The sequence below is a fragment of the Mauremys mutica genome, chromosome 25, assembly GCF_020497125.1.
Source record: "Mauremys mutica isolate MM-2020 ecotype Southern chromosome 25, ASM2049712v1, whole genome shotgun sequence".
NCBI classification, from domain to species: domain Eukaryota; kingdom Metazoa; phylum Chordata; order Testudines; family Geoemydidae; genus Mauremys; species Mauremys mutica.
In genome coordinates this window covers 3,895,864-3,922,569 of record NC_059096.1, presented here as the reverse complement: position 1 = coordinate 3,922,569, position 26,706 = coordinate 3,895,864, and the positions used below count along the sequence as shown (strand labels likewise).

General features: G+C 41.7%; 1 protein-coding gene across 4 annotated transcripts in view; it reads right to left on the bottom strand.

The window, feature by feature from the left end:
- FBXL20 (F-box and leucine rich repeat protein 20) overlaps nucleotides 1–26,706 on the bottom strand; it is a 72,681-nt gene that overhangs the window by 8,185 nt on the left and 37,790 nt on the right. For all 4 annotated transcript variants that reach the window (XM_044999387.1, XM_044999389.1, XM_044999386.1 and 1 more), the window contains 10 exons: nucleotides 22,879–22,953; nucleotides 19,340–19,434; nucleotides 18,654–18,722; nucleotides 14,548–14,643; nucleotides 13,016–13,142; nucleotides 8,059–8,133; nucleotides 6,109–6,239; nucleotides 4,674–4,734; nucleotides 3,999–4,043; nucleotides 1,802–1,858 (listed from right to left, as the gene is read on the bottom strand). In XM_044999387.1, the coding sequence (XP_044855322.1) occupies nucleotides 1,802–1,858; nucleotides 3,999–4,043; nucleotides 4,674–4,734; nucleotides 6,109–6,239; nucleotides 8,059–8,133; nucleotides 13,016–13,142; nucleotides 14,548–14,643; nucleotides 18,654–18,722; nucleotides 19,340–19,434; nucleotides 22,879–22,953 (831 nt within the window). The remainder of the gene's footprint in view (nucleotides 1–1,801; nucleotides 1,859–3,998; nucleotides 4,044–4,673; nucleotides 4,735–6,108; nucleotides 6,240–8,058; nucleotides 8,134–13,015; nucleotides 13,143–14,547; nucleotides 14,644–18,653; nucleotides 18,723–19,339; nucleotides 19,435–22,878; nucleotides 22,954–26,706) is intronic.

The following is a 26,706-nucleotide window of genomic DNA, read 5'->3' as shown; positions in this document are numbered from 1 at the left end:
GACTTCACCATTCCACCACTGTGAGTGATGTCAGTCCATCACCAGAGCATCTGCATAGTTCATGTACCATTTACTTTGCGGCAGAACTAGGAACAAGAGCTGGTGCACAGATGACTGTGGAGGAGAATGCACTGGGTGAGTGCTCCAGAGGCAGAAACTTGCAGCTAAGACAATGAAGCACTGTGCAGACAGAGAGAAACCAAGGACTTACAGGACTTTCCTGTCCAAAGGGTGCAAGGAAGCACAGCCAGCATGTCTGAACACTTCAGCTCTAAAATGCCGTCAGTGATGGAACTGCCATTTTAAGGCACAGGGCAAGTAGAGTGCAAGCAGTTTCAGTGAGCGCTCCCTTCCCCGGTGACCTTTGCTGTCCCTCCCCTCACACGGAAGGAACATGCTATTTAGAAGTGAGAAAATTTTCTTTGTTGTCATATCACTTCAGGTTGAAGCAGACACTCCCACACAATGTGATGTCTAACTCACTAGAGACTAATACAGAACATCGAGGCTTGTCAAAGCTGGATTCAATAGGTTACAGGCCAGAAGCATTCACGCTCCAAATGAGTGAAGAGAACTCCTTTAAACTCCTCCATCCCTACCACAGGTCTTTTTATTTAGGGCCATCACTTATGCCCTTTATTCTATGAATACATCCTTGTAGGACTGTAGCCAAGGCTGTTAAATGCTAACCCACAAGTCAAAACTTCCTGTATGAGAGCGATAATGCACATTTCACACATGGAGTTAGATTCAGAGGCGACGAGTGCTATTAAACTGTCTTTCAGCAGCGACAGCTTCTGAAGTATAGTGTGAAGAAAGGAAACGAGGGTGGCTGCAGATTTCCATCTCACATACTTAACTGGCCCCCATCACTGCAGTATCTGAACTGCCTCAAAATCTTAATATATTGCTCTTCACAATGCCTGCGTGAGGCAGGGTAGTGCTGCCACCCGCATTGTACAGATGGAGAATGGAGGCACAGAGAAGATAAGTGACTTGCTCAAGGTCACATGAAAAGTCTGTGGTGGAGCAGGGACTTGAATTGAGTGCTCCCAAACCTCAGGCTCATCTTTGTTCTCCCTCCCAGGGCAGACAGACAGCCCAGCCCCTGAACGAATTATATAGACTTCTATGATCTAGGATCGTAACATGTGCCAGGATAATTACTTTCCAAATTATATAAAGTCTGAACAGATTAATGCACTCATAGATCAGAAGTATTGCTTTAAAAACACAAATAAAAATCCAAACATATATATTACTATTATTATTAATATTTCTGTGGGGAAGACTGGTTAAACCGCTAAACTTAATCCCGGACCAAGGCCTGTTGCTTTCAGGCCACAAAGTGTGGAATCACTGAAACAGCCTTCAAATGAGCAGACAACTGCAATGCAGTAATGAGACGGGGAAGAATTTCTTTTTTGGATCATACAATGTGTGATCAGAGCTGTGGAACCAGAATGGAGCTGTAAACTCACAGAATGGAGAGAGGATAAAATGCCACTGGAAAAGGAAAGGTGTCTGAAGGGTTTTGGCAGGAAAGCAAGGCATGAAAGCTAATGACTACAGTGCACTTTGATATCCATAGGACTGACTACGCTGGGACTGCAATCTCGTTTCCACAGGTCACAGTTCCATATTCAGGATGACAAGGGGCTGCAGTCTACTCCATGTTATACAGACTAGATACAACCATCACATGCCTGGCAGATTGCAGAGGCAATCTTCAGTTGGGCAAAATTTGGAGGCTCCCATTTTATAAAGTGAGAACACAGAAAACTGTTGCCCAAACACTTACCAACACCTGAAGCCGTGGACAGTATATGGAAAGTTGGATTAACGTACTGTCTGTTATCTGGAAGAGAGACAAAGCCTTTTAAGACTGAAATCTTTGTACGGCCATTTCTTCCCAACCAAAACATGAACCCAAGTTAGTATCTTAAATATTCACCATTCTTCTCCCACATTGGAAATGGCAATCACTATCTCAAACATTTCCAGAACTGGTCTGTTTCTGGATCACATTTCAGCCAAAGGTTCCTATTATTCTTTAGAAGGTGACTGGAAAGGATTTTTAAGAAATCGGGTCTGTTTTTTGTTTCCTTATGATGGGTAATTTAAAAGGGTTTTTAAAAGTTTTTCTTCTTTTCTTGTTCTTCCCATTTGAAACATAAGGAATGTCTGGGTCTTCCCAGGTTTTGCTGGAGTGAGCAGAATACTTACGTATCAGAGGGGTAGCCGTGTTAGTCTGGATCTGTAAAAAGCAACACAGAGTCCTGTGGCACCTTAAAGACTAACAGATGTATTGGAGCATAAGCTTTCGTGGGTGAATGTGTCTGACAAAGTGGGCATTCACCCACGAAAGCTTATGCTCCAATACATCTGTTAGTCTTTAAGGTGCCACAGGACTCTGTGTTGCTTTTTACAGAATACTTACAGATACATTTCTCCAAAATGTTCATTTATCACTGAAGTTAAATAGGCGTTAACAGCCTGCTAAAAACCCCTTCTGCTCTAAACTGCTCAGATTTCGGTCTCTGGCTCCTGAAGTGTCCTCACTTCACTAGTTTTTTCCACAGTCACTAGAGTATGTCTGCACTGCAATAAAAAAACCTGTTAGCACAGCCACAGCTGGCCTGGGTCAGCTGACTGGGGCTTGCAGGGCTAATAATTATAGTGTGGATGTTTGGTCTTGGGCTGGACTCTGGGCTCTGAACACTTCCCCCTCAGGAGGTCTCAGAGCTTGGGGGCCAGCCCAAGCCTGAATAGCTACATTGCAATTGTTAGCCCTGTAAGCCCGAGTCACTTGATCTGAGCTCCGAGTCTGAGGGCCTCAGGTTTTTTATTGTAATGTAGACGTACCCTTCCAGGCTAAACAAGACATGAATTTCTAATCTAAGAAACATACAACCCTGACTCCCCTTGCCATTTAAACGCAAAAAAACCTTTTCAGATTGTCTCTGTACAAAGCAGGAAGACTGGACACAGCTTTAAATCACTTCCTGTCTGGACTACTGTCATTTCCTTTTCTGTGGCCTTCCGAAATCCCTATTCTAGAATTATCAGGCAGTGCAGAATGTTGGGGCCAGACTATTTTCTCATTGCAGGAGGTGAAACCCTATTACCTTCATAGTCTTCTGATCCATTTCTAATTGAAAATTGCTCTGCCCTTATGGTATTCAGTCTCTTTAAGGGCTTCCTCATACCCACTTAACATAATATTTCACTTTACCTTTAAATCTTACCTTAATCTTATCACTCTCACGACATATTTGCTAAAGGACAGTGTTCAGTCACATATGAAGGGCATTCTAAAAAAAACCCATTGAATGAGTCTGTGGCGCTGAGTTATTAGGAACGTCAGATAACAGACTCATAGGCTGGTGAAGAATTACAGCTCACTGACTTCTGGGGAGGTTTTTGGTTGGAGGGCACCTCGTCTTTATTTCTAGTTATTTCCCTCCACCTTCACGTACAAGGTCACAGTTGTTCAAATGCTTCAGCTGCAGTAACATTTAATATTTGGAGATTACCTTTACTGATCTCTACCAGTTTATGTACCAGAGACCTTTTCATTGACTGGAAGCAAAGATCTCACCCTGAGGCTTGTAGTTCTTGCAGTTGCCAGGTTTTTCAAAGGTGCCTAGATCTGCAGAACTATACATGGTCTTTAGCAGACAAGCACACAAGTCTAGATTTGATGGGATCTTCAGATTATTTTAACATTTTCAATATTCTTTCAATACAATTCTCTGTTGAAAACTAGAGGTGATCAAACATATACAAGTAATTCATCTTGTCCAAACTTATCATCTCTTTTTCTTGATCAGGATTCTGGAACAAGTTGTCTTCATTCAAAAAAAATGATTTTGGGATTCTGTGCTGACCCTTTAGGTGTGGTTATTAAAACCAAGACACATTTGTCACAGACCATGTTTCCGCACTGCTGAGACTTCCTGCATGAAACCACCACAGTCAGAAGGCTGGCCTCTTACCTGAACACACTCTTCCAGGTCCATTTTTTCAAGCTCATGACAGTTCTATATAGTGCAGGCAGGAAATAAAAACACACAAGCAAATTAGTCACAAAGCCCAGTCAGTACTTGTAAAATTATTGGATCCCTCCTTTCTCAACACAGATGAAGTGTGTTTGAAAAGAAAGTCTTCTTTCCAAAGTTGGTCAGGACGACAGAGAGTTTGTTGCTCCCTGGAGGACGATGCTACTAAAAACAAGCATAATACTGAATATCTATCAAGCCTGCCCATTTAAAGACATTTATAAAATATCTACTAACTTCTTTATCTTTTTTTTTTTTAAATCTACAGAACGGAAAAGGGGGTTAAACTCAGTGTTACTCATATGGAGTACAGGCTGATCTGTCTAATGCATGAAATCGTACAGGGATTTGTTTCCTGCTAAATGTTAATAATTTCATTGACTTTAGATGCATATTACTCATTAAATTGGGAGTTGGGTGGCTAAAACCAATGTTGAAAATTTAAGGAATAATGAACAATTTATTGATCTACTTAGCCCTCTCATTTCCACGCAACTGCAAAACCAAAAAGAGATGTTTTGCAAAATATAAATTCAAGGGAGACAGCTACTGTTACCCTCAGCTCCCAGGAAACAGAGATGCACCAGGTACAAAGTGGAATGCAGCTCTTACCTTAGCCAGAGTGGTAAAGCCCACGTCCGTTAGCTGCGAACACCTTGCGACTTCTAATATTCTGTACAGAAAGAATTAAGAATGTACTAACTATTGGGTGATCATTTTGCTTTACAGAGTCTGTTTTATTAAAAAATTGGGGGCAGAGCAGGAAGAGATTAAGTCAAGGCAGTACTCTCAAAGAGTATTATTTCCATGGAGTATTATACTCATGCACATTTGAATGCAGGTCCCCCTTCACTCCATTTGATAATCTCACCATGAGGTAGCGTATTACATGGAATAGTATTTCATGATGCTGCTCAGGTCATGCAAGAATAAGCACTTAATGCCATAACATATGGATTTAAAGTTTTCTAGATAGCAACTTGCTCATTCCCCGTTCAGATGGCTGCCAAAAATTCTTTGCTTCTGCTACTGCAGTTTCATGGTGCCTCCCCGTTTTCCCTCATTTGTTTTATAATGTTTTACTTCTCAATGCTATAATGCTGCAGGGGAGAGCATTATTTCCATTTCTAAAAATTTAAGATCAGGACTGTCTTTAAATGTGTGAGATACTTTGGTTTTTGGCATTTTACGCAGTTGATCTCCAGGCAGAGTTGAACATAAACACGGGATCCAGTTGGAATCACAGCATTTTTATCTGCCTCTTTCAAAGTTCAAACTGTATATATATGAAAACTGATACATGTATCCATAATCTTTTACTTTATTTTTAAGCTTATTATAAAAATTCCATTTCTATTCTGGACACCACTTATTTTAGCCAAATTAAAGCAGGGCACACAGCTGTAACAGACGCCAGACAATACTCATCTTTTTTCTTTTCTCCGCCATGTCATTTTCCTAATTATGCTGTAAAATCTTTATAGAGATGGCACCTGAAGCCCATTCTCTGTCTGAAATTGTGAAAATTAACAAAAAAGCCCACTATTTTTTGCTTCACCTGCTCCAAACTATCCTCAACACGCATTAACAACTAAGTATTGAGGCAGGGAATAATGCAGTTTAAACCTTGTTTCCAGTTCTTAACTCCCACCTTGTCCTGTTCTCTGTATGTATACACATCTCCTCACTATATGTTCCATTCTATGAGTCCGATGAAGTGGGCTGTAGCCCACGAAAGCTTATGCTCAAATAAATGTGAGTCTCTAAGGTGGCACAAGTCCTCCTGTTCTTTTTGCAAGATATCTTGTAGAATTATATTCTGTGGAGCCAGAAGTTAGGACATAACTAACTCATTGTCAGCCTCTTCCCGCTGGACAGCTGGAAATAACTTCAGTGGTAAACTAGTGGACTTCCAGATTGGACTAGAAGTCCTGACCTTTAGAATAAATAAATAAATAAATAAATAAATAAAGTCAAGGAGTTCCATTACCAGGTCACCCACATCTTTACTCAATCTGCATTGTGTGACTCCAGACTGAAAACTCACCTAAGCCGCGGGCAGTTTTGTCCCAGTGCATTCAAGATGGCATCTGTAATGTTAGAGCAGCCTGAGGCACACAAGGATTGCAATTTATGGCATCCTCTGCATATTGTTATGAGACCATCATCTGTGATTTGCTACAAGAAAAAAAAAACATCAGAACCATTAGTAGTGATGAAGATCCAATGCATTGTCCAATTTTACCTTTTGAGACAAGCAAGAAGGCATTCAACTTAGAGTGATGAAGGCCAAGTTACGTTTATCAGCCAAGAAATGTGTTCAAATATTTTTACGGGATAGCTGAAACAGCATAAGGCACTCTGATATGGCTTATAAATAGTCTGCAGCTGATTCCACAGGCATGCAAATATTTTAGGGGATGGCACCATAGAATCTGCTGCCTAACACCACAGCGCTCTCAGCTTCCTCAGCAATGCCGACAAAGTAATTCTGGATGAAAGATTAATTAGGAAAGTCTGTTAGAGGTCACAACATCACCACAGCTTAGTTTTACAAACAGCCTTTTAAAACTCAGTCTTACTGCCTCGGTGCCCAAGAGATAGGTGCTAAGACACAGGTCTGAATCCTCGTCAGATTCAGCACCTGTGTAACTTCATTAAGTTCAATGGAGCTGCATCCATTTGGACCTCAGTCTACCTCCAGGAACCAGTTTGGGATGGCAACATTTGAGGCAGAACCTGTCAGGAGAGTGACATGCTGGTTGACAGCAGCAATATTAACAAAGTTCTGGAGCTCAGTTGAGCCCTGCCAGCTGGAGGACAGATTGTGATGGCAAGACCAAGGTATACAGTGGGAGGAGATAAAGAAAGGAGAAGAGATGAGTCAGTATATAGACACAGGAACAAACTGGGCCTCACTGGGTTTTGTGACCTGGCCAGCGTTGATTTCCCACATGGAAAGCACCAGCTTGGAGACTGGCAGTAGCTCTTTTGGAACAACTGCTCAAGTAGGAAAAAAGGGAAAACACCTTCTACGAAGGGTTAAATGAAAGGTGAGCAAGAAACTTACTTAGTTTTCCTTTCAGCTCCTTCTAAAAGTTGCATCTTCCAGGTCCCAATGTCAATAGTGAAAAGTTATTGTTGACAACATCCTCGTGCCAATCATGTATACATCTTCCTTCAGAGTGTAAACACTACTCCTTAAAATACACTACTGAGTGAGGCACAGATCTACAAATCTCCAAGCCCCTTCCAACTTTGGGGACAGTCTGTTAATGCTGCCATATCAGAAGAACTGGATGATGTACACTAAGAACTCTTCCTGGTTCCTTTTTTGGCTCAAAAGTACATTTTTGGCACTGTTAATAGTTCCAAATTATACACCAATATCTTCATAAGATACATGCTTATCTGAGGCAGAGTCAGAAAATAGCAGCAGCTAAGCATTGTTGTCAGTTACACCTCATTCCCCCAGACATGTTTTAAAGAAATCCGTTAAGTAAAGAGTAGAAAGTTTCATTGCTCCCCAGTTTGTAAATAGGTGTCTGAAGTTCCATGAAGATTTGAGATACAATCATTATTTTATAGCTCTGTTTCTTGGTTGGTTCAGTGTCTTTTTGTAGAGGGCAAATGTGCTGTTTCATTCAGTTTTAAAGGCTACCGTAAAAGTCTGGATGCAAACAAACTTACATTCAGCTCAAAGGAAAGAATTTTTCCAGCTAGTCCTGGCAAATGTACTTAGAAGCCCTGTGGGCAGGGCAAAGAGACACAAACTGAAGCTAACAAGGCTATTTTGGAGGCTTGTATGACTCTACCAAATGCTACCACAAAAAAAAAAAAAAAAAGCATTTATTTTTAGAACTTGCCAAAGTGCAATTTTCCTGTCTGCAAAAATGACAACGTTGAAGGGTGGAGTAGTTCTTATTCAATCCTGTTTAGAGATGCCCTTTATAGCTACATTGCATGTAATATGGGAATCACAGGAAAGATTACTTACTAAGCAGGTTTGCAGGTTTAAAGTCACTAGTTCAGGACAGTGTGCTCCAATGTATTTGAGAGCTTCATCCTCAAGCTGGAAAGAAAAAATTATAGACTGAATATGAGTTATCACTCTGAATTGTCACTGGGTTGAAAAAGCCACTTAGTTCTCAAAATGTGTGTAATGGCAATATGCAAGCATCATACAGTCTATCTTCCACTGTCTCTGAGATTGAGAATCTACAGATTTGCAAGGTTAGTTTATTGTAGGGCTGTCAAACGATAAAAAATTGTGATTAATTGTGTGATTAATCACGTTGTTCGACAATAATAGAATACCATTTAAATGTTTTCTACATTTTCAAATATATTGATTTCAACACAGAACACAAAGAGTACAGTGCTCACTTGATATTTATTTTTATTACAAATATTTGCACTGTAAAAAACAAAATAAATAGTATTTCAATTCACCTAAGTACTGTACTGCAATCTCTTTATCATGAAAGTGCAACTTACAAATGTAGATTTTTTTTGTTACATAACTGCACTCAAAAACAGAACAATGGGAAACTTCAGAGCCTACAAGTCCACTCAGTCCTACTTCTTGTTCAGCCAATTGCTCAAACAAGTTTGTTTACATATACAGGAGATAATGCTGCCCACTTCTTGTTTACAATGTCACATGGAAGTGAGAACAGGTGTTCGCATGGCACCGTTGTAGCCAGCATCGCAAGATATTTATGTGCCAGATGGACTAAAGATTCATACGCCCTTTCATACTTCAACCATCATTCCCCAGAGGACATGCATCCATGCTGATGACAGGTTCTGCTCGATAACAATCCAAAGCATTGCAGACTGACGCATGTTCATTTTGATCGTCTAAGTCAGATGCCACTAGCAGAAGATTGATTTTCCTTTTTGGCGGTTCGGGTTTTGTAGTTTCCACATGGGACTGTTGCTCTTTTAAGACTTTTGAAAGCATGTTCCACATCTTGTCCCACTCATATTTTGGATGGCACTTCAGAATCTTAAATCTTGGGTTGAGTGCTGTAGCTATCTTTAGAAATCTTATATTGGTATCTTCTTTGCGTTTTCTCAGATCTGCAGCGAAAGTGTTCTTAAAACGAGTAACACGTGCGGGGTCATCATCCGAGACTGCTATAATATGAAATATATGGCAGAATGCGGGTAAAACAGAACAGGAGACATACAATTCTCCCATAAGGAGCTCAATCTCAAATTTAATCAACACATTTTTTTAACAATCATCATCAGCATGGAAGCATGTCCTTTGGAATGATAACCAAAGCATAAAGGGGCATACGAATGTTAAGCATATCTGGCACGTAAATATTTTGCGACGCTGGCTACAACAGTGCCATGCGAATGCCTGTTCTCACTTTCATGTGACATTGTAAACAAGAAGTGGGCAGCATAATCTCCTGTATATGTAAACAAACTTGTTTGTCTGAGCAACTGACTGAACAAGAAATAGGACTGAGTGGACTTCTAGGCTCTAAAGTTTTCCATTGCTCTGTTTTTGAGTGCAGTTATGTAACAAAAAAAATAAATCTACACTTGTAAGTTGCACTTTCATGATAAAGAAATTGAAATACAGTACTTAGGTGAATTGAAATACTATTTCTTTTGTTTTTTTACAGTGCAAATATTTGTAATAAAAATAAATATCAAGTGAGCACTGTACACTTTGTATTCTGTGTTGTAATTGAAATCAATACATTTGAAAATGTAGAAAACATCCAAAAATAGTTAATAAATTTCAATTGGTATTCTATAGTTTGACAGTGCAATTAAAACTGCGATTAATTTTTTTAATTGCAATTAGGTTTTTTTTGAGTTAATCGCATGAGTTAACTGCAATTAATTAACAGTCTTAATTTATTGATTTCAATAACTTATGCTCAGGTCAAAAATACATGATTAACAGACGGAATGGGAGCTGAAATTACTCTTAATTTTGATGAATTTTGTTTCTAATAAATTAATACTTCATAGGGCTTCTCTATATCACCATTTTCCCTCCTCTATATTAATTTGGCTGCTACCAAAAGTGATTGCCAGTCTTACACCCATGAGAACAGATGGCAAATAACCGATAACAAGGATGTATTGCCATCAATATTTCACTGGAGTCCACAAATAACCAGAAGTTCGAGCTTTTTTCAGTAATCTAAATTCTGAAAATAGGCTCGGATTGTTAAACCTCTTACCAGTCAAGTCTCCTAGGCTATTAAAAACCACAGTAACGTAAGCTTCGGAACTACTGGCAATGGTCCTAACATTTGGGCTTGTTTTGAACATGGTGATATATGTACTATTGCTTTACTTAACATACTAAAAATGTATCGCTTTCTACACCCATGTACAGTGGGACTAATCTTTTGGAAAGTAAATATTATTTAAGTTTACATGTCAACAGCAGGTAAAATACTGATCCTGTTTCAGAGGAACAAAAAGAACTAAAACCTAAGCCCCCAACCTCCCACACCACAATTTCAAGATTTGGGAAAAAGCAAACCAAGTACATCCAAGAAGATGGCTCACAGGTTTAATCCTTAGGTTTTAATTATGTAGATTTCCTGGAATCACACGTTGGAACTACAGCAGGGACAACTCAGCATTTCACCTTCCCAAGACAGGAAAGCTGAGTTCTACGTAGTTTACTGCATGTTGCTCTTTCAGTCTTTCCTGCCTGATCTGCATGTGCATTGAAGATCCCATGGCTACCTTTTTTTTTAAAAAAAAATAAGGAATAAGGGGATTTGTTCCCATGTTCTTGGACAACATTTCTCTTGCCTTCACTGTTCTTCAGCAAGCTGGGTGCCAGTTTTCTAACTACCATTCTCTCAGCCAAGAATTGATAGCTGAAGTAATTCCTATGCTTACAGTCACTTTGAGATTCTTATGTTCTTGGGATGCAATATTGTATCAGGTTCTAGTGTCATTCTGATTTAGCCAGGAGCAGGTCTGTCTGCACAAGACAATCATACATTCAAGTCCTGCATCAGAACTTCGTTCATATCTAAGGCCTGGTCTACACTGGGGGGGGGTCGAACTAAGGTACGCAAGTATACAATATACAAATATAATATAAAATATACAAGTACATATAAGGTGCAGCTATTCGCGTAGCTGAACTCGAACTACCTTAGTTCGAACTACTCACCCGTCCAGATGCCGCGGGATCGAAGTCCGCAGCTCCCCCGTCGACTCCGCCACCACCGTTCGCGGTGGTGGAGTTCTGGAGTCGACGGGAGCGCGTTCGGAGTTCGATATATCGCGTCTAGATGAGACGCGATATATCGAACTCCGAGAAGTCGAACGCTACCCGCCGACCCGGGCGGGTAGTATAGACGTAGCCTAACACTACAAGCAAGAGTACTAGAGAAGGTACTACATTGTTTGAAGCTACTCTCTTTTAGATGACATTAAAATAGGGTCCCTCGGCTTGTTTCTGACTAGCAAGCGTTAGGACCTGTAACCTGGGTATGAACCCCCCCGTCACTAAATGAGATTCTAATACTCAAGGCAGATATCAGCTATTCTGAGTTCAGAACTATAACATCTGCCTAAATAAAGTCACACTCCTATCCATATTTAACCTGTTAAGGTCTTAAATACCTAGAGTATGAAAAGAGTTATGCAAATTTCATTCTAGTTTGAGGCTGGGCCATGGAAGTACCCACGCATGTAAAATAGTAAGGTTAAAGAAAATCAACTCCAAACAACAAAGGGTAACTGAAGTTTCAGCCTTAAAAGCTAATGCACAATTTTTATTCTAAAGCGTCAGGGTTGAAGATCCATCCCTGTAATAGGTTCTGAAGATACATCATCTTGGTCTGGACACAGTCCAAAAAACAACATGGCCAGTGGTGCAAGTGGAATCCATTTCTTACTGGTGCAGGGGGCCCCACGGCAGTCACGTGACCCTCCATGTGACTTCGCCCTGCCCCCAGCCTGGGGCCCCCACGCTCTCCCTGTCCCCTTCCCATGATCCACCCCCCTTATCTGGGGGCAGCGGGGAAGCTCTGTCCTCCTCCCGCTGAGCCTTCAGAAACACAGTGGGGAAAATGAGCAGAACGTGGGGCTGCTGTAGCACCCCAGCCCTTCCACGCAGGGTCTCCTCCATCTGTACAGCAGCCAACCCCGCCAGAGGACTGCAGCGGGGAAAGGAGCAGAATGCTGGCAGTTCCTCCAGTGGCTGTACCGCTCCCAGCGCTGCCCCCTCAGCCCTGTCCTCCGTCGGGGCTGCTGTCAGACGGAGGAGACCCTGCGTCGAAGGACCAGGGGCGGTACAGCTGCACGCACTGGAGGAGCTGCTGACATGGGGCCCTCTTTCCGGTTCACCATACCAGCTATAAGTATCTTGCTGGTACAGTGTACCGGACTGCACCGCCCTCCTTGCACTGCTGAACATAGCACCATCCTTTCAGAGACGTGCCAAGAGTCTAATTTGCTGTAGGAAAACCTCTGAAACAAAACAATTACAGTCCAATTCTACATTAGCCAGCTGGAAGATTCCACTCAGTCAGGAACTTTTATCATGTGATTCCAGATGTAACTACAGCCAGGCTTTCTACTGCTGTCTGACCCTCCTACAAAGGGCTAAAATAAGTCTATGGACACAGCCAGGATATTTTATAGCTTATTAAAAAAAATGTTAACGCAAGTGTGATTTTGCTCACGACATCCTCTGAACAGGGAGGTTCCACTACTAGATAGTTTTCATTATTCAGTGTTCAGCTATTCATGCTGGGCTCAAAGCTAGTAAAGAGTTTCAATAAAGCACTTAATGTCTAGTTGGTAGATCGTGAATAGTTATTTCAATAAGGTAATGTTTGGAAATACAAGCCCTACAATACTTCACACTCATTGCTGTAACTGGCGTTGAACGCATAAGACACTCATTTTTGTAGTTAGTTTAATGCGCATGTTCTCCATAGTCATACCTGCGTACAGCCCTTCAGAAACAAGGCTTTGAGTCCTCCACAGCCTCTCACCAGAGCCTGGATGCCATCCTTAGTCACTTGGTCACACCAGGAGATATTCAGTTGTTCCAGCAGTGGGCATCCCTCACTTGGGAGGCAAAAGGAAAAGTGGGTGGAAACATGAAATCCAGCTTCAAGCCGGATTACAGGAAATTCCAATTTCTAGACTTCATCTAAGCACAGGAAGCGACACGCACACCCCACACCCACATGGAACATTCACTTATTAAGCATATTAAACACAAAAATCCCCAGATGAGAGCAGCTCTCCAGTGGTAGGCTCGGAAACCAGTAACTCAATATTGTGGCACTCTGAAAAAAGAAGGTTGATCTACTGCATCCAAAGCCGGTCATAGGGCTGCGTCCCACCCCTCTGTCCATAGACTGGGTGCATCCACAGTGTTATTGGCTGAGAGGCCTAGATACAGCCAAACCAACATTAAATCAGATTCAAAGGGCTTCATTTTTGAAACACGGCCTCTGATTTTCCAGACACAAATCTGTGCTTGAAAATAGCTGCTGGCACAAACAGAATGTATACATTTGATTTGCAGTCAGGTAGACAGACATGTAAATGCTATCAATTGTGATTGCAAATAATTGCAGGCACAAAACTGACTATAAAATTGGAGGCCAGGTTGAAGCCATTAAAAAAAACAAAACAAAAAAAACCAAACACCCCCCCCCCCCAAAAACAGGCTCAATTTTCTAAAAGCTCACTACAAAAACAAGCCTCTCTCCATTTTCTGTACTCTGATTCCTTTGATATCTCAAATGCAGCCTCTTCACTATTTTGTTTTCCTTCATATTAGTCTTTCTATATTTTTATCCTTTTTAGATATACAAATTTATCATTATTTAAAACCTACTTTACTCACTTTGTTTTGTTTAATAGTTTAGGCTTCACTCCCTATCTTTACTGTCAGGGTTCTCTTTTGCCTCCTTTCTTCTGTCTCAATCTCTTGTCTCATTGCCTGTCATTCCCTTCCATTTCTAGATTACTTGGCAATTACATTTAGTAGGGTTAAGTAGTTACCATGTCACCTAATCAGTTTAAGACAAGTAATCACGTGCCAGTCTTTATTTTGCAACTACAGGACACTTGCTATCTGTGCAATGGGAGTTGTGTAATTCAAAAGTCAACTATTAACAAAAAGGTATTTACAAGGCATGTTAATTAAAAACTAAAAAAACCTCTGCCCCCTGCTCAAAAAAATAAATAAAAATAGAAACCTCAGTGCAATCCAATTATGCTACGGCTGCTAATCATTATCAGGACAAGGCACCTTCTATTTAGTTCCTGTCTCTTTTGCAGAGCAGGAGGCATTACCCAGCAGAGCTCAGCATTCATGTCTCAGGTTTGGATTGCAATCCTAGTAACCTAGTCACTTATTGAAAACTCCACCCGGGGAGTTCAGAGAATAGGGGACATGGTGGAGCAAGCTATTTAGAATTAAACTGGTGCACGGGATCTCAACGCTGTCAGTTCCTACCTCAGTGCTTTTAGAGACAGGTTGGTTATGGAAGTGCAGGAAGCCAAGTCAAGGTGCCTGAGTTTAGAGCAGAACTTACTAAGGCTGGTACATGTCCTGAAAGAGAATATATATATATATATTAAAAAAAAAATACTTCAGACAGTACATTTATCCATCAAAGACGTACACAGAAATGATCATGTACATTTTTCCATCACACAGTATGCGCACAAGTATATTCACACAAGCCCCCACTTAAAAAAAAAAAAGGATGGAGAATACAACATGGGCAGGTATTGGAGGTGGGCTGGTGGGAGAGAGGATACAGGAAATGCTCTTTCTAAGCAGTCTATGTGTGTGTGAAGAAGACAGTGATTTTCTTCACATTTTGAATCATTCGTCTTTCACTGAGGGATTCGTTTGCTCAAAACCCAATGCTGAAGACCGTTCTATAGGACATTTCTAACATCTGCTATCAAAGGGACCAAAATAACTCTTACAGCTGTACCCTCTACCCTATTTTCCCAGCTTTCTGCTCAAGATTGTTTTGATAGTACTGAGAAACTTCTAAAAATGAACAAGGGAAAGTACCAAGCATCACATGATTAATGGCACATACTGCACACTAGAAACAGGAGCTGGGTGCTGGCAGCAGTCTAGAGTAGATGGAGCACATCCGAGGGGCTTGCTGTTTAGCTGTGACTTCAAACTCCTCGACAACAATGGCAGTGATTTCACCTGCCTAAGGATTCATTTCTGAGGGAATAGCAACAAAATATGATTTTGTGCAGCAAGTGCCGACTGTAGGCAACTATGTACTGGGGAAACCAGCTGCTTCTTTTATCAAAGCCTTCAAAATAATTATTCAATTAGTACAGTGTAGAAAGACCCACAAGTGCCTGAAATATACTGCGAGTGACAGCCAGTGATACCCCTTAAAAAAAAATCTTAGTAGTGAGGCCAGTCTGAAAGCCAGCTGAGAAACTCAGATGCCATCACCAACCCTGCTATCAGGAAGAACTGCAGAGGCAGAGAGTCTGATCCCACAAGGTGCTGAGCATTCTGGCCCAGAAAATAAAGATGAGCTATGCTTTTGACTCACAGGCCTATATTAAGCTTATAAAATAAAATTACTAGCAATGCAAAAAGGAGTACTTCCACCTGCTAATAAATAACTCATCCCTACACATCTTTGCTGGCTACTGTTAGTCTTTGCAGGATGCGTTATCTCCAATGGAAGGCCACAAGATACATGAACAATGACTAGGCTGCATTGTCTGCCCCCAAAATATGAGTTGTTTTTAAAAGCTATTGTAACACTGATGCTTAGAAGTTAACACAACAAAAATTCGACAACATGAAGTGAAGCTATTTCTTAACAATAGTTGCTACTTGCATCAGAAAAATATATTAAAAAAGCAGCAAAGAATCCTGTGGCACCTTATAGACTAACAGACGTCTTGCAGCATGAGCTTTCGTGGGTGAATACCCACTTCTTCGGATGCAAGTAGTGGAAATTTCCTGGGGCAGGTATATATAAGCAAGCAAGAAGCAAGCTAGAGATAACGAGGTTAGATCAATCAGGGAGGATGAGGCCCTGTTTAGCAGTTGAGGTGTGAAAACCAAGGGAGGAGAAACTGGTTCTGTAATTGGCAAGCCATTCACAGTCTTTGTTTAGTCCTGAGCTGATGGTGTCAAATTTGCAGATGAACTGGAGCTCAGCAGTTTCTCTTTGAAGTCTGGTCCTAAAGTTTTTTTGCTGCAGGATGGTCACTTTAAGATCTGCTATTGTGTGGCCAGGGAGGTTGAAGTGTTCTCCTACAGGTTTTTGTATATTACCATTCCTAATGTCTGATTTGTGTCCATTTATCCTTTTCCTTAGAGACTGTCCAGTTTGGCCGATGTACATAGCAGAGGGGCATTGCTGGCATATGTTGGCATATATTACATTGGTGGACGTGCAGGTGAATGAACGGTGATGGTGTGGCTGATCTGGTTAGGTCCTTTGATGGTGTTGCTGGTGTAGATATGTGTAGATATGTGGGCAGAGTTGGCATCGAGGTTTGTTGCATGGATTGGTTCCTGAGCTAGAGTTACTATGGTGCGGTGTAAAGTTGCTGGTGCCATTAGGAATGGCAATATACAAAAACCTGTAGGAGAACACTTCAACCTCCCTGGCCACACAATAGCAGATCTTAAAGTGGCCATCCTGCAGCAAAAAAACTTTAGGACCAGACTTCAAAGAGAAACTGCTGAGCTCCAGTTCATCTGCAAATTTGACACCAACAGCTCAGGACTAAACAAAGACTGTGAATGGCTTGCCAATTACAGAACCAGTTTCTCCTCCCTTGGTTTTCACACTTCAACTGCTAGAACAGGGCCTCATCCACCCTGATTGATCTAACCTCGTTATCTCTAGCTTGCTTCTTGCTTGCTTATATATACCTGCCCCAGGAAATTTCCACTACTTGCATCCGAAGAAGTGGGTATTCACCCACGAAAGCTCATGCTGCAAGACGTCTGTTAGTCTATAAGGTGCCACAGGATTCTTTGCTGCTTTTACAGAACCAGACTAACACGGCTACCCCTCTGATATTAAAAAAAGCTTCTTTTTAAGGGTTCCTTCAGTTGGCAGATCTTATTTGTCCAAGGATGCAAATTGATTTAGTGGATTTCACCACTATTCTTCTACAAAGAGTATTTTAGGCCATCACACTTTCATTTTGAGACTGATCTATACTTTTAGATGCAGAATCTATAGGCAAGCAGTATAGAAAGAGCACACATGCAACATGGTTCTTCCCTCAGTCCCTCATGTACTGCTACTGTAGGAAACATAGGGATCTTACAGTTTTGTAAGTGATGTTATTTTAAAGAGTTACAAATAGCACTTGAGCAGGAAGACGGCAAAGTGGCAGAGAAACTAGATAAAACTTTGATACACGCCTATTTCAAGGCAATCCAGGTGTAACCTAAAGCATAGCTGACCAGCTGTCCATAGGAAAAAATCTCAAATCTATGTGGAGTGGCTGGAAAAGCAGAAGAACTCCCCCAGCTCTTAACAGCCTGTGCTCGGCAATGTGGAAGCACGGCTTGACGTGCGTCACCACAACTGACACACATTTTACTGATGACATCTGCGGTCCTCGGATAATAAAATATTAACCAAATTACATCCATCCATACTCATAGCATTTATTAAAGAAAGTTAGAGTTTAAAGTACAGGCGAGCTGACTCTTGCCAACTCTTTTAGGAAGGTTCCTTTGCAAAGACATACACCCCCTATCTTTTCCCTGGTCAGGGCTAACGTGGATAAGGTTTTGTGGGGAACTTCCTTTCCCCCCCTCTCTTCTGAAGCTCTCTCTCTCAGCAAAGGCTTCAAAGAGAGAGACCCCTTTCCACCAAGACAGGCAGTCTCTCCATACTCAGATTCCCTCTGAGACCGTCTCCTTTCATCACAGAAATGAGAATAAGACTGCAAAGCCTCAAAGTGAAACCACCCCCCACCATCAGCATGAAAAAGGGAAAAAAACTGTAGACACTGGAATTTAACAGACAGAATCACTCAAAGGAGAATCAGAACTGCTTGAAGTATACAAGAGGTGGCAGATGAGCACAAGCACCATAAACTAAGCAACTGTAGCCACTCCATGTGCAGAGAAATTGCAGTCTCCATAAATTCTGACCTGGGAGAATAAGAACAACATCACTGTTTTGTTCCATTACAGAGTGAGCCTTACTGTTCTGAAGTGGACACTTTAACAGCCTTTTCTGCATCAGAAAACATGAGTCAGACCAGCCTAAAAAGAATTATTTCCTCAGTATATTTTCCCCTTAATGTCAACAACCTGATATGATCATCTGCCTTGAAATAACAAGTAAGCAACGCGTCATAAGAGGTTTCCTGATGTCTTCAAATTATCATCAGACCATAACAAATCATTCCATCTGGAGGTAGACCACTTACTCATACCACATTTAGAAAACAAACGGTACTAAGATCATGGGGTGGGACAACGGTGGAGAATCTGGAACCTTCCATTCAGTTGAGACAGAATTCATGTATATTAATAATTACAAGGGTAAATATTCCAACATTCCCCCTAATAAACACGTTACTTACGTATCTGTGATCTTGGTGCAGCCATTTAGGTTCAATACTTCAATATTTCTGCAGTTTTGTGCAAATATCCTTCATTGGAAAAAAAAATATATATATATATATATATATATATATATAAAACACTACTTTTCAGACAATGCATTTCCAAATGTTTTGAAACAGATGTTTTACCCTCAATACTACAGAAATAATTAAACAAAACACAAAAACCAGGCACTGTTTATCTTGAGCAAACTGTTGATCTTCCCCACCAGCTTTTTATATGGGTGCATCTCTTAAGCACATAGAATCAAATCGGCTGCTGAATACTGGGCTTAAAGGGCAGTGCAGAGCAACAATGAGTTGTTACCCATATCTTGTCTTTGGAGTTCTCTCAGCCCAGGAGCAAGGGACAGAGGTTCAAGTTTCCAGTGCCAATTCCCCCAATATTGCAACACCATCAGGTTGACTTTATGCTGCTATTTTTTAAGAAGGGCTAGGGAGACAGACTCATTTCAAACACACACACAAAAGAAGGATATGCATATTGTTCATCATTTACTTAAGCGATTATTTTTGGATGCATATTGTTATTGGTCTCGCTCTAGCATGTTGATGAGTGGCTATACCATTCCACCCCTCTATGGATGGGGAAGGGGAACCATTCTTTGCTTCACAGTTAAGAGTAGAAGCAGCCATACCACTACCTTAATGCGTTGTCTCCCACTCCTAGACACCCACGCAGGCTTAGCTTTCGCAAGAAACCCCCACATCTTTTAGAAATATTCTCCACGACTCGACCCTGTAAAAAGACAGGAAAAGAATTCTACTGATATCACTTCTTAGTTTCCACAGTCTCTTCATTAAAGTTAAATTCAAAACTTGGTAGATTAAAAACAGTTTGTATATTATTCCAGGCATAAGGGCACTGAACAAACACTATTACCATCATACCAATATAAAACTAAAGGAGACGGATTCAACTTCTAAAAATGGACAAGGAACAATTACCCAAAACCCAAGGAAGAAAGCGGAGGATAAGCAGTAGAAAAATCCTCTACAGTCAGAGCTAGTGGGCAGTGCAAGAGGCTGCCCAAGAGATGGCTAAAGTATAATTACTGAAGAAATACAACAAATCACAGAAACACCATGTGACAAGGATTTCAGATAGGCATGTGTTGTCGTAAAAGATGTGAAGATTTTTGTTTTGGGGGACAGAGTGGAGATGAATAGTGTAGGGGACTTCTCTTCTCTCGTGGAGGAAGCATTTCAACTTTCCTCTCAAAGACATCTGGAGAAATGGAGTTTAATGTCGTATTTTACATGAGAGAGTATCTCCCCAGAGACCCCAGGACAAGTTTGAATTTTCCACAACTTTGGATGATGAAATGGTAAAGAGATCGAGGAGAGGAGAGAAAGACTATACAACTCTATCAGCACACACAAGTTTCAGTGTCCAGGAGTAGTTAATTCTCCTCCTCTGATCATTGGAGAATGGAAACAATAATCACTTTCAAGTGTTAGCTACTAAGAGTTTGTATTAAGAAATTTTTAATCCCTCCTTCCCAAACCAAAAATGTGTGTGAACATTAGGGTAGCTGTGAGGTATCAGCATGATCTAAAAGGGCTATCAATCTGCTGAGGCCCCCTCATTTACCTTCCTTAAAATCTACTCTGAAATACTACTACTTTTCAAATGCCAACTGCAGCTAGGATGTGCTGCCAAAGTGTTGCAATGGCTAAAAGTGATAAAGGAAGATAAATCCCATGCTGCATTTTAGAAAAGGAAGGTAACAGAACTTTAAACCACACATATGTTTGTATAGGCCCTCAGTGGCCTCACCACAGCTGTGAACATGTTTGGGATTGCAGAGGATTCAAATATATTTTAAAGAAAACGCTTAAAAGCTGCAAGTTTATCTTCCTTTAAGCATACAACTGTAACCCCTTTGGGTTTAGAGAGCATGGCCACTTTACATTTTTTTCCCTAGTGGGGAGGGGGAGAGTGAGAAAAAAGGAGGGAAACTTCAGGGGGGGTGGCTTTGGAGCTCCAAGGGAGAGAGAGGGGGGAAGCCCGCAGGCCTTCACAAAGGAAGCAGCAGAGAACCTGCCTGAAGCCTGGGAACTGAAGGATGGGGCAGCCGATCAGGGACACCCCAGGACAGGAGCCAGGAAGAGCACTGTGCCAGGGAGGACAGGCCAGAGCTGGACCCAGGATCACGGCCGCCCAGAGCTGCATGGGGCTGTGAGTACTGGGGCTTATGACTCTGCATTGGAAACAAGAAGGAAGGTTGCTAAATAGTGAAGTGGGGAGGTGGTCGCTCTGTGTGGCTTTGCAGAGAGTGGCAGGAGAGGGCACTGGTGGGGTTTGTTGGGTGAAAGTTCACTGTCACCGAAGACGACCAGGAGCATCCAAGACTCACCACTGGACTGGAACTTTGCTCAGGACTCCTGAACTCTGTGTGCAGACACGTTGCTCGGTGTCTGCCCTTCTAGACTGTGCTACCCGTAGGGCCTTGGCTTGGATGCAGCCCTGTTCTGCTGCCCCCCTATATTTCCCCTTGTTGTTTTCCTCCTCTCATCCCTCTGTAAATAAATATTTCCCCTTTCTTATATCCACTGTACTTTTCCTGTGGGTGGGTGTATTTACTCTGGGGGGTTTGGAACAGGTGCCCCGGTTCTGCACGTGCTCTCTCTTCACCAGAGCTGCCTGCAGATTGCAATACACACACGCACACACCTACGTTGTGCACCCTGGAGTTTCCCTCCTTTTTTCTCACTCTCCCCCTCCCCCCCAGGAAAACGATTTAAAGGGGCCTTGCTCTCTAACCCCCAAAGGGGTTACACAACATTTAGGACTTAGCCTGAGAATGTCCTTTTAGGTTAAGGAACAGCAGCATTTTGGAGCAGCTTGTATAAAAATATAAGCCAATGCTAATGCACAAATACATATTTAGTACACACAGATGAGTAAGAGAATGGGGAGACTTTAAAGTCATGTAAAAGGGAGAGAAAAGCCTAGTTTAAATTCACAGCATTACTCTCTCCTTCTTACAAAGCACCACGGCTGAGAAGTTCTTTCCTCACTTCCTGCTCCTACCTTGGATCAGGGAACTCCAATCATCTCCCTGCACCTGTGTGAAAGTGAAGTCTTATCCAAGCAGAGAACTTTAGGAATGCTCTTACTAGTTTTACTTTCTCCCTTAATCAAGAGATATGTGTCTGAAGAAGCACTTGCTGTAGAGAGCAGGACAACATTTGCTTTTCTCCTTCAAAACACTCTGGGCACTTGCTTGACTTTTTGGGTACACAATTTGCCACATCAGAGGCTGGTTCCTTTATGTCTATATGAGATGCTTAGACATGTCTGGCAGAGAGAGTACGTTAACGCTTCTGTCCACAAAGGCTGTGTAACTTGCAGCTTCCACCAGGACACCAAACAAGCCATTCTCGGTTTATGTTTTTCAGTTTGTGTGAAGCTACAATGCTGCTCTCCTCTCCCCATCTCCAAAAAATAATTTTTTAAATGAGAATGCAACAATCTGATAAGGATTTTAGTTTTGTTTAGTTTGTTTTTGAAAATTCAGCCAGGAAGAATACAGGGACTTCAGTTTTCAGAACAGTATGACTACATGAGGCACACAAAAAGTTATCATAACCTACATGGACGCCACAGTTCACTTCTAACAGATTTATCTGAAGTTACAAGAAGGCATTCCCACAGAGGTACATCTTTTAGAACTAACTCAGAACTGGAAATCTCTGGCATCTTCCTGGTTTGTGTTTCCATTTCCAACAAAGGAAAACAGGCACTAGAGACTAAGAGAAATTCAGTGTCTTAATGGTATAAGTCCAAGTATACTAGACAAAAGCCATACTTGATTATGTTGAGTTGGAGAGAGAAATCTAGACCAATACTTATCAGCAATATCTTTCAGCAAAAGCACATATTTACTCTAGTTATTTCAACTCTAAGTAAACAAAAAAAACTGCTGCTTTAAAATAAGTGTACATGTACACACACAAATACCATTCAGTCCTGGTACAGTTAAATAGTTCTGTCCATTTTCAAAAGCTGAATGAATTGCCAAGACTATAAAGGCTCCCTGAAGCCAAGAAGAACTGAAATTAATGATTTCTATCTCCAGGGAAGGTGGAAAGGGTTATGCTGGGGGTATTAATCTATTCCATACTGTAATTATGTTTTTAAACAAGAAAAATGGGTTTGTATGTCACTTAATTATACCTCAATATCCCTCTGGAAATCAAACAGGTCAATTCGCTGCCAGTTACTGCCATCCAGGGCCAGAACATTCCATGCCTTTATTGGGGGAAAAAAGTCAGTGCATGATTAATATGAAAAAAATGCCAGTGGGAATCTAGTTACAATTTGTTCCTTTTAGAAACAACATTGTGTCTCAAGTGAAAAGGCACCAAATAATTACTGCAACTGATGAAAACCCCTTAGATCAGCAATATCCTCAGTTCAGACAAGATTTACCCCACTGACATAGTGCCCTCTTAATTCCCCATTTATCACTGAACACTTAGGCAGGCAAGTCCAAGGTGTCACTGAGATTATCCGCACACAAATGATGATATTTCCATTTATGGGCCACACACACTGGACTTTTTATTTTGTATTTTAGAAAGGAGCTTTCCAATTGGAGAACATATACAGGGGCAACATATGGACCTCAAAGCATTTTACAAACATTAAACCTCTTAATATCCGTGCAAGGTAGATCAGTATCAGTATCATGTTTTACATTTCACAGAGGGGGAAACAGGCAGAGGCCAGCAGGTTGATTTCAGAGTTGTGGAGCATCCACAGATTCCACTGATAGCAGTGCAAGCTGTAGATACTCAGCACCTCTAAAAAATATCAGGTCACAGGTGACTTGACAAAGGTCACAGTGAATCAGTGGCATAGCCAGGAACAGGCCCGGATCACCTGACTGCTAGTCCCTCTGTTCTAAACAAGAGACAACTCACTATATCTTTTTCTGACAATTTTGCTTCCTCAGTGACAGCTGTGCTCAATAGCCAGCTTTCCGAGTTCCCTGATTTCCCATCCTCTCCTTCAGTCACTTCACAATGCTGGATTTGTGACAGCTGAATCCCGAGAAACTGACCAAGGGTCATACACACAGGATGACATCACTGTAGCATCAAGCAGAAGGTGAAGTGGGGATGTGAAAAAGGAAACAAACACCAGTCTCCCCATATTAGCAACAGCAGCAAAGAAGAATGCTGAAGAGCCACAAGCAAAGGTAATCTGCTCATGTGGGCTCCAGCATGAAAGTTACAAGTCACTAAGACTCTCACATATTTATATCTGTGATTTCTGAAGTGACATGAAGCATCGGTATAAGCAAATACAATGGACGGTGTTTAGAATTTTTGCTTGGCACCAATTTTGTGCTATTTAACCACAAAAAAAGCTAAGAGATTATTATAGAGCCAACTTAAAACGTGAAAAACAAGAATACTCAGAGTTAAGGTAGAGAGCCTGTCCCTAATTCACATAGGTAGTAAACTGGCCTCAGAACAGATGTTATATATCATACATGCTAAAATGCCCAATAACAAAGAGACAGGTCAAGGATGGAACCTTAACTTAGCATTTCCTTACCTCTGTAAATTAAAAATCAGATGCTTCTTTTTTTGATGTTATGGTTTATTTTTATACCAGCAATCAAACTTCAGCAACTGAGGCTATTTTTAGAGCATACATGATTTTCAGCCAGCTAAGTTACTCACCTGTAACCAGAGTATTTCAAGATGAGCCTCTGCATATTCACATTTGTGGGATCAAGGCACCTGCACAGCAAACTTCCAGAAATTTTTGGAAAGCAGTGTCCATTGGGGCCACTCACATCTCTTCCTCCCCTCCCGCCCAGGGTTCCAAGGATTTGAAAGGGGGAGTGGCCCTAACCTCCTAACCCAACCCCCCCTCCCCCCAAGCTCACTGGTTTCACTAATTCAGGAACTCCTAACCCTGAGACTCAAAGGTGAGCAGGTAATGTGAATGACCCTCTGCATATCTCGAAGATCTCTGGTTACAGATAAGCAACCTTCATTTCTTCTTCATGTGGCCTCTGCATAGTTCCACTTGTGGGAGTTTAGCAAGCAGAACAAACCCCAGGAAGGGAGGGTGTGGAGTTGTAGGTAAACAAGAAAAGCAGAACTGCCAAACAAGCATCAGCTCTGGATGCCAGGGCAGGTGAAGCAACCAATCTTGCTCTCCCAAAACAAGTCTAAATGAGGGAACATTTTTGCTAAACACCTGTATAGCTCCAGTATCAGTAATGCAACATGATGCCATGAAGACAAAGTGACAGCATGCCAAGGACACTCCCTTTGTCCAGGATGAGGAGTGACAATTCCAGGAAGATGAAGCCCTGTGAAGTCATAATTGTGAAACAGATGAACAACCTTTGGCCCATGACAGACTGGCTCCTAGCGTGTCAGTTCCTTTTCTCTAAGGGATTGGGAAACATGTAGATAAGCTGTGGCCTGATACAACAACAAGTTTTTCTGAATATGAAGACGTACGATACATTCAGGGAAGTAGGTAAAGGAGGCTGTCATAAACAGATAGTTAAGGGTTAAAGTCTGTTTTACCTGTAAAGGGTTAACATGTAGTACCTGGTGACCACCTGACCAGAGGACCAATCAGAGATAAGATTTTTTCAAATCTCTGTGGAGGGAAGCCTTTGTCTGTGTGAGAACTGTTCTTGAATCTAACAGAGGACAGTCATGTCTCCAAGTTCTCCTGGAGTAGTTTCTACTAATTAATAGTGAGTATTAATTAGAAAGGCAAATTAGTCTTATGATTTGATTTCTATATTTGCAATTGTGTGTTTGCTAAAGGAAATGCTTTATTCCTGTTTGCTGATATTGCTTTTACTGAGAAAAGGGGGAGAGGGGATTCTCTCCAGAGATTGATAAGGTTATACCCTATGAGTGTCCAGCTTGGGCTCATAGAGATTCTGTATTTTCTTTTTGTTCTCTTAATAAATTCTTTTCTTTTCTTTGGACTTGGTTAATTCCTTCCCTTGGGGAAATTCAGGGGAAGGGGAGGGGGAAGTGGGCTGCTTCCCTGTGTGTGTGAGATTCAAGGAGTTGAATCAGGGGGGAGGGGGAAGGTTCCTCCTCTGTGAATTGATCTGTGTTCCCAAGGGGGGAAACAGGGGTGTCCCGGCCCACGGAATTGACCGGGTGGTGGCAGCCGAAGGGAAGACCTACCCTAGGATTTTGGGGTGGGGGAAGACATGCGGGTCCTCACTTTGAAACCGCCCAGTTTCAAGTGAGGGTAGACTCTGACAGAGGCCCAGGACAGAGAGACATTCCAGCGGTCTGAAAGAGGTGGAAATCTCAGACTGTTGTCTACACAAAGACGGATACCCAATCATTCACGGAGAGTAGTCATGACAGCCAGGCATTTAATAGAACACTTGCTGCCAGAGCATGGGCCAATTGATAAGGGACCTCTCTCATTAAAAATGTATTCTTTTACTCCAGTCAAAGCTATGTGTAGGGGGACAGATCTGACACTATGGCACAGAAGGGTGCATACTACTAGTACCCTTCTGGAAATAGGAGAGTTCTGTTTCTGGAACCCAGAGGTGAACACGATTAATCTTGGCGTTAGCACCGCCAGACAGCATTTTGCCCCATGCGACACAGTCCTACTGTCCACATTATACGATAGGTGAATGAGACTTGCCACATTGTGGCCAGGAAACAAATCTCACACACCACTAAGCGTAGGTGATGAAAATCTCAACCCTTAGGTGCAGCTGTTCCTTCCAAGATGAGAGGAATCAAAGCGATGTTTACTGAGAATTCCAAAAGTGCTAAGTCAACTGCTTCATTAGATTCCAGGTCTATTTCTTCCAAGGAAAGCTTGGTAATGCTAAGGATGGGTGCCCCGATGCGTTTGACAGCCCCTTGTATTGGTTCTAGAAAGACGAGGACCTCCAAACTGATCTGCTTGCTTTTGCCACTATGTTGGGCACATAATCAGTCAGGCAAGCAGTTCTGCAAAGATCATGGTGCTGTAGTACCA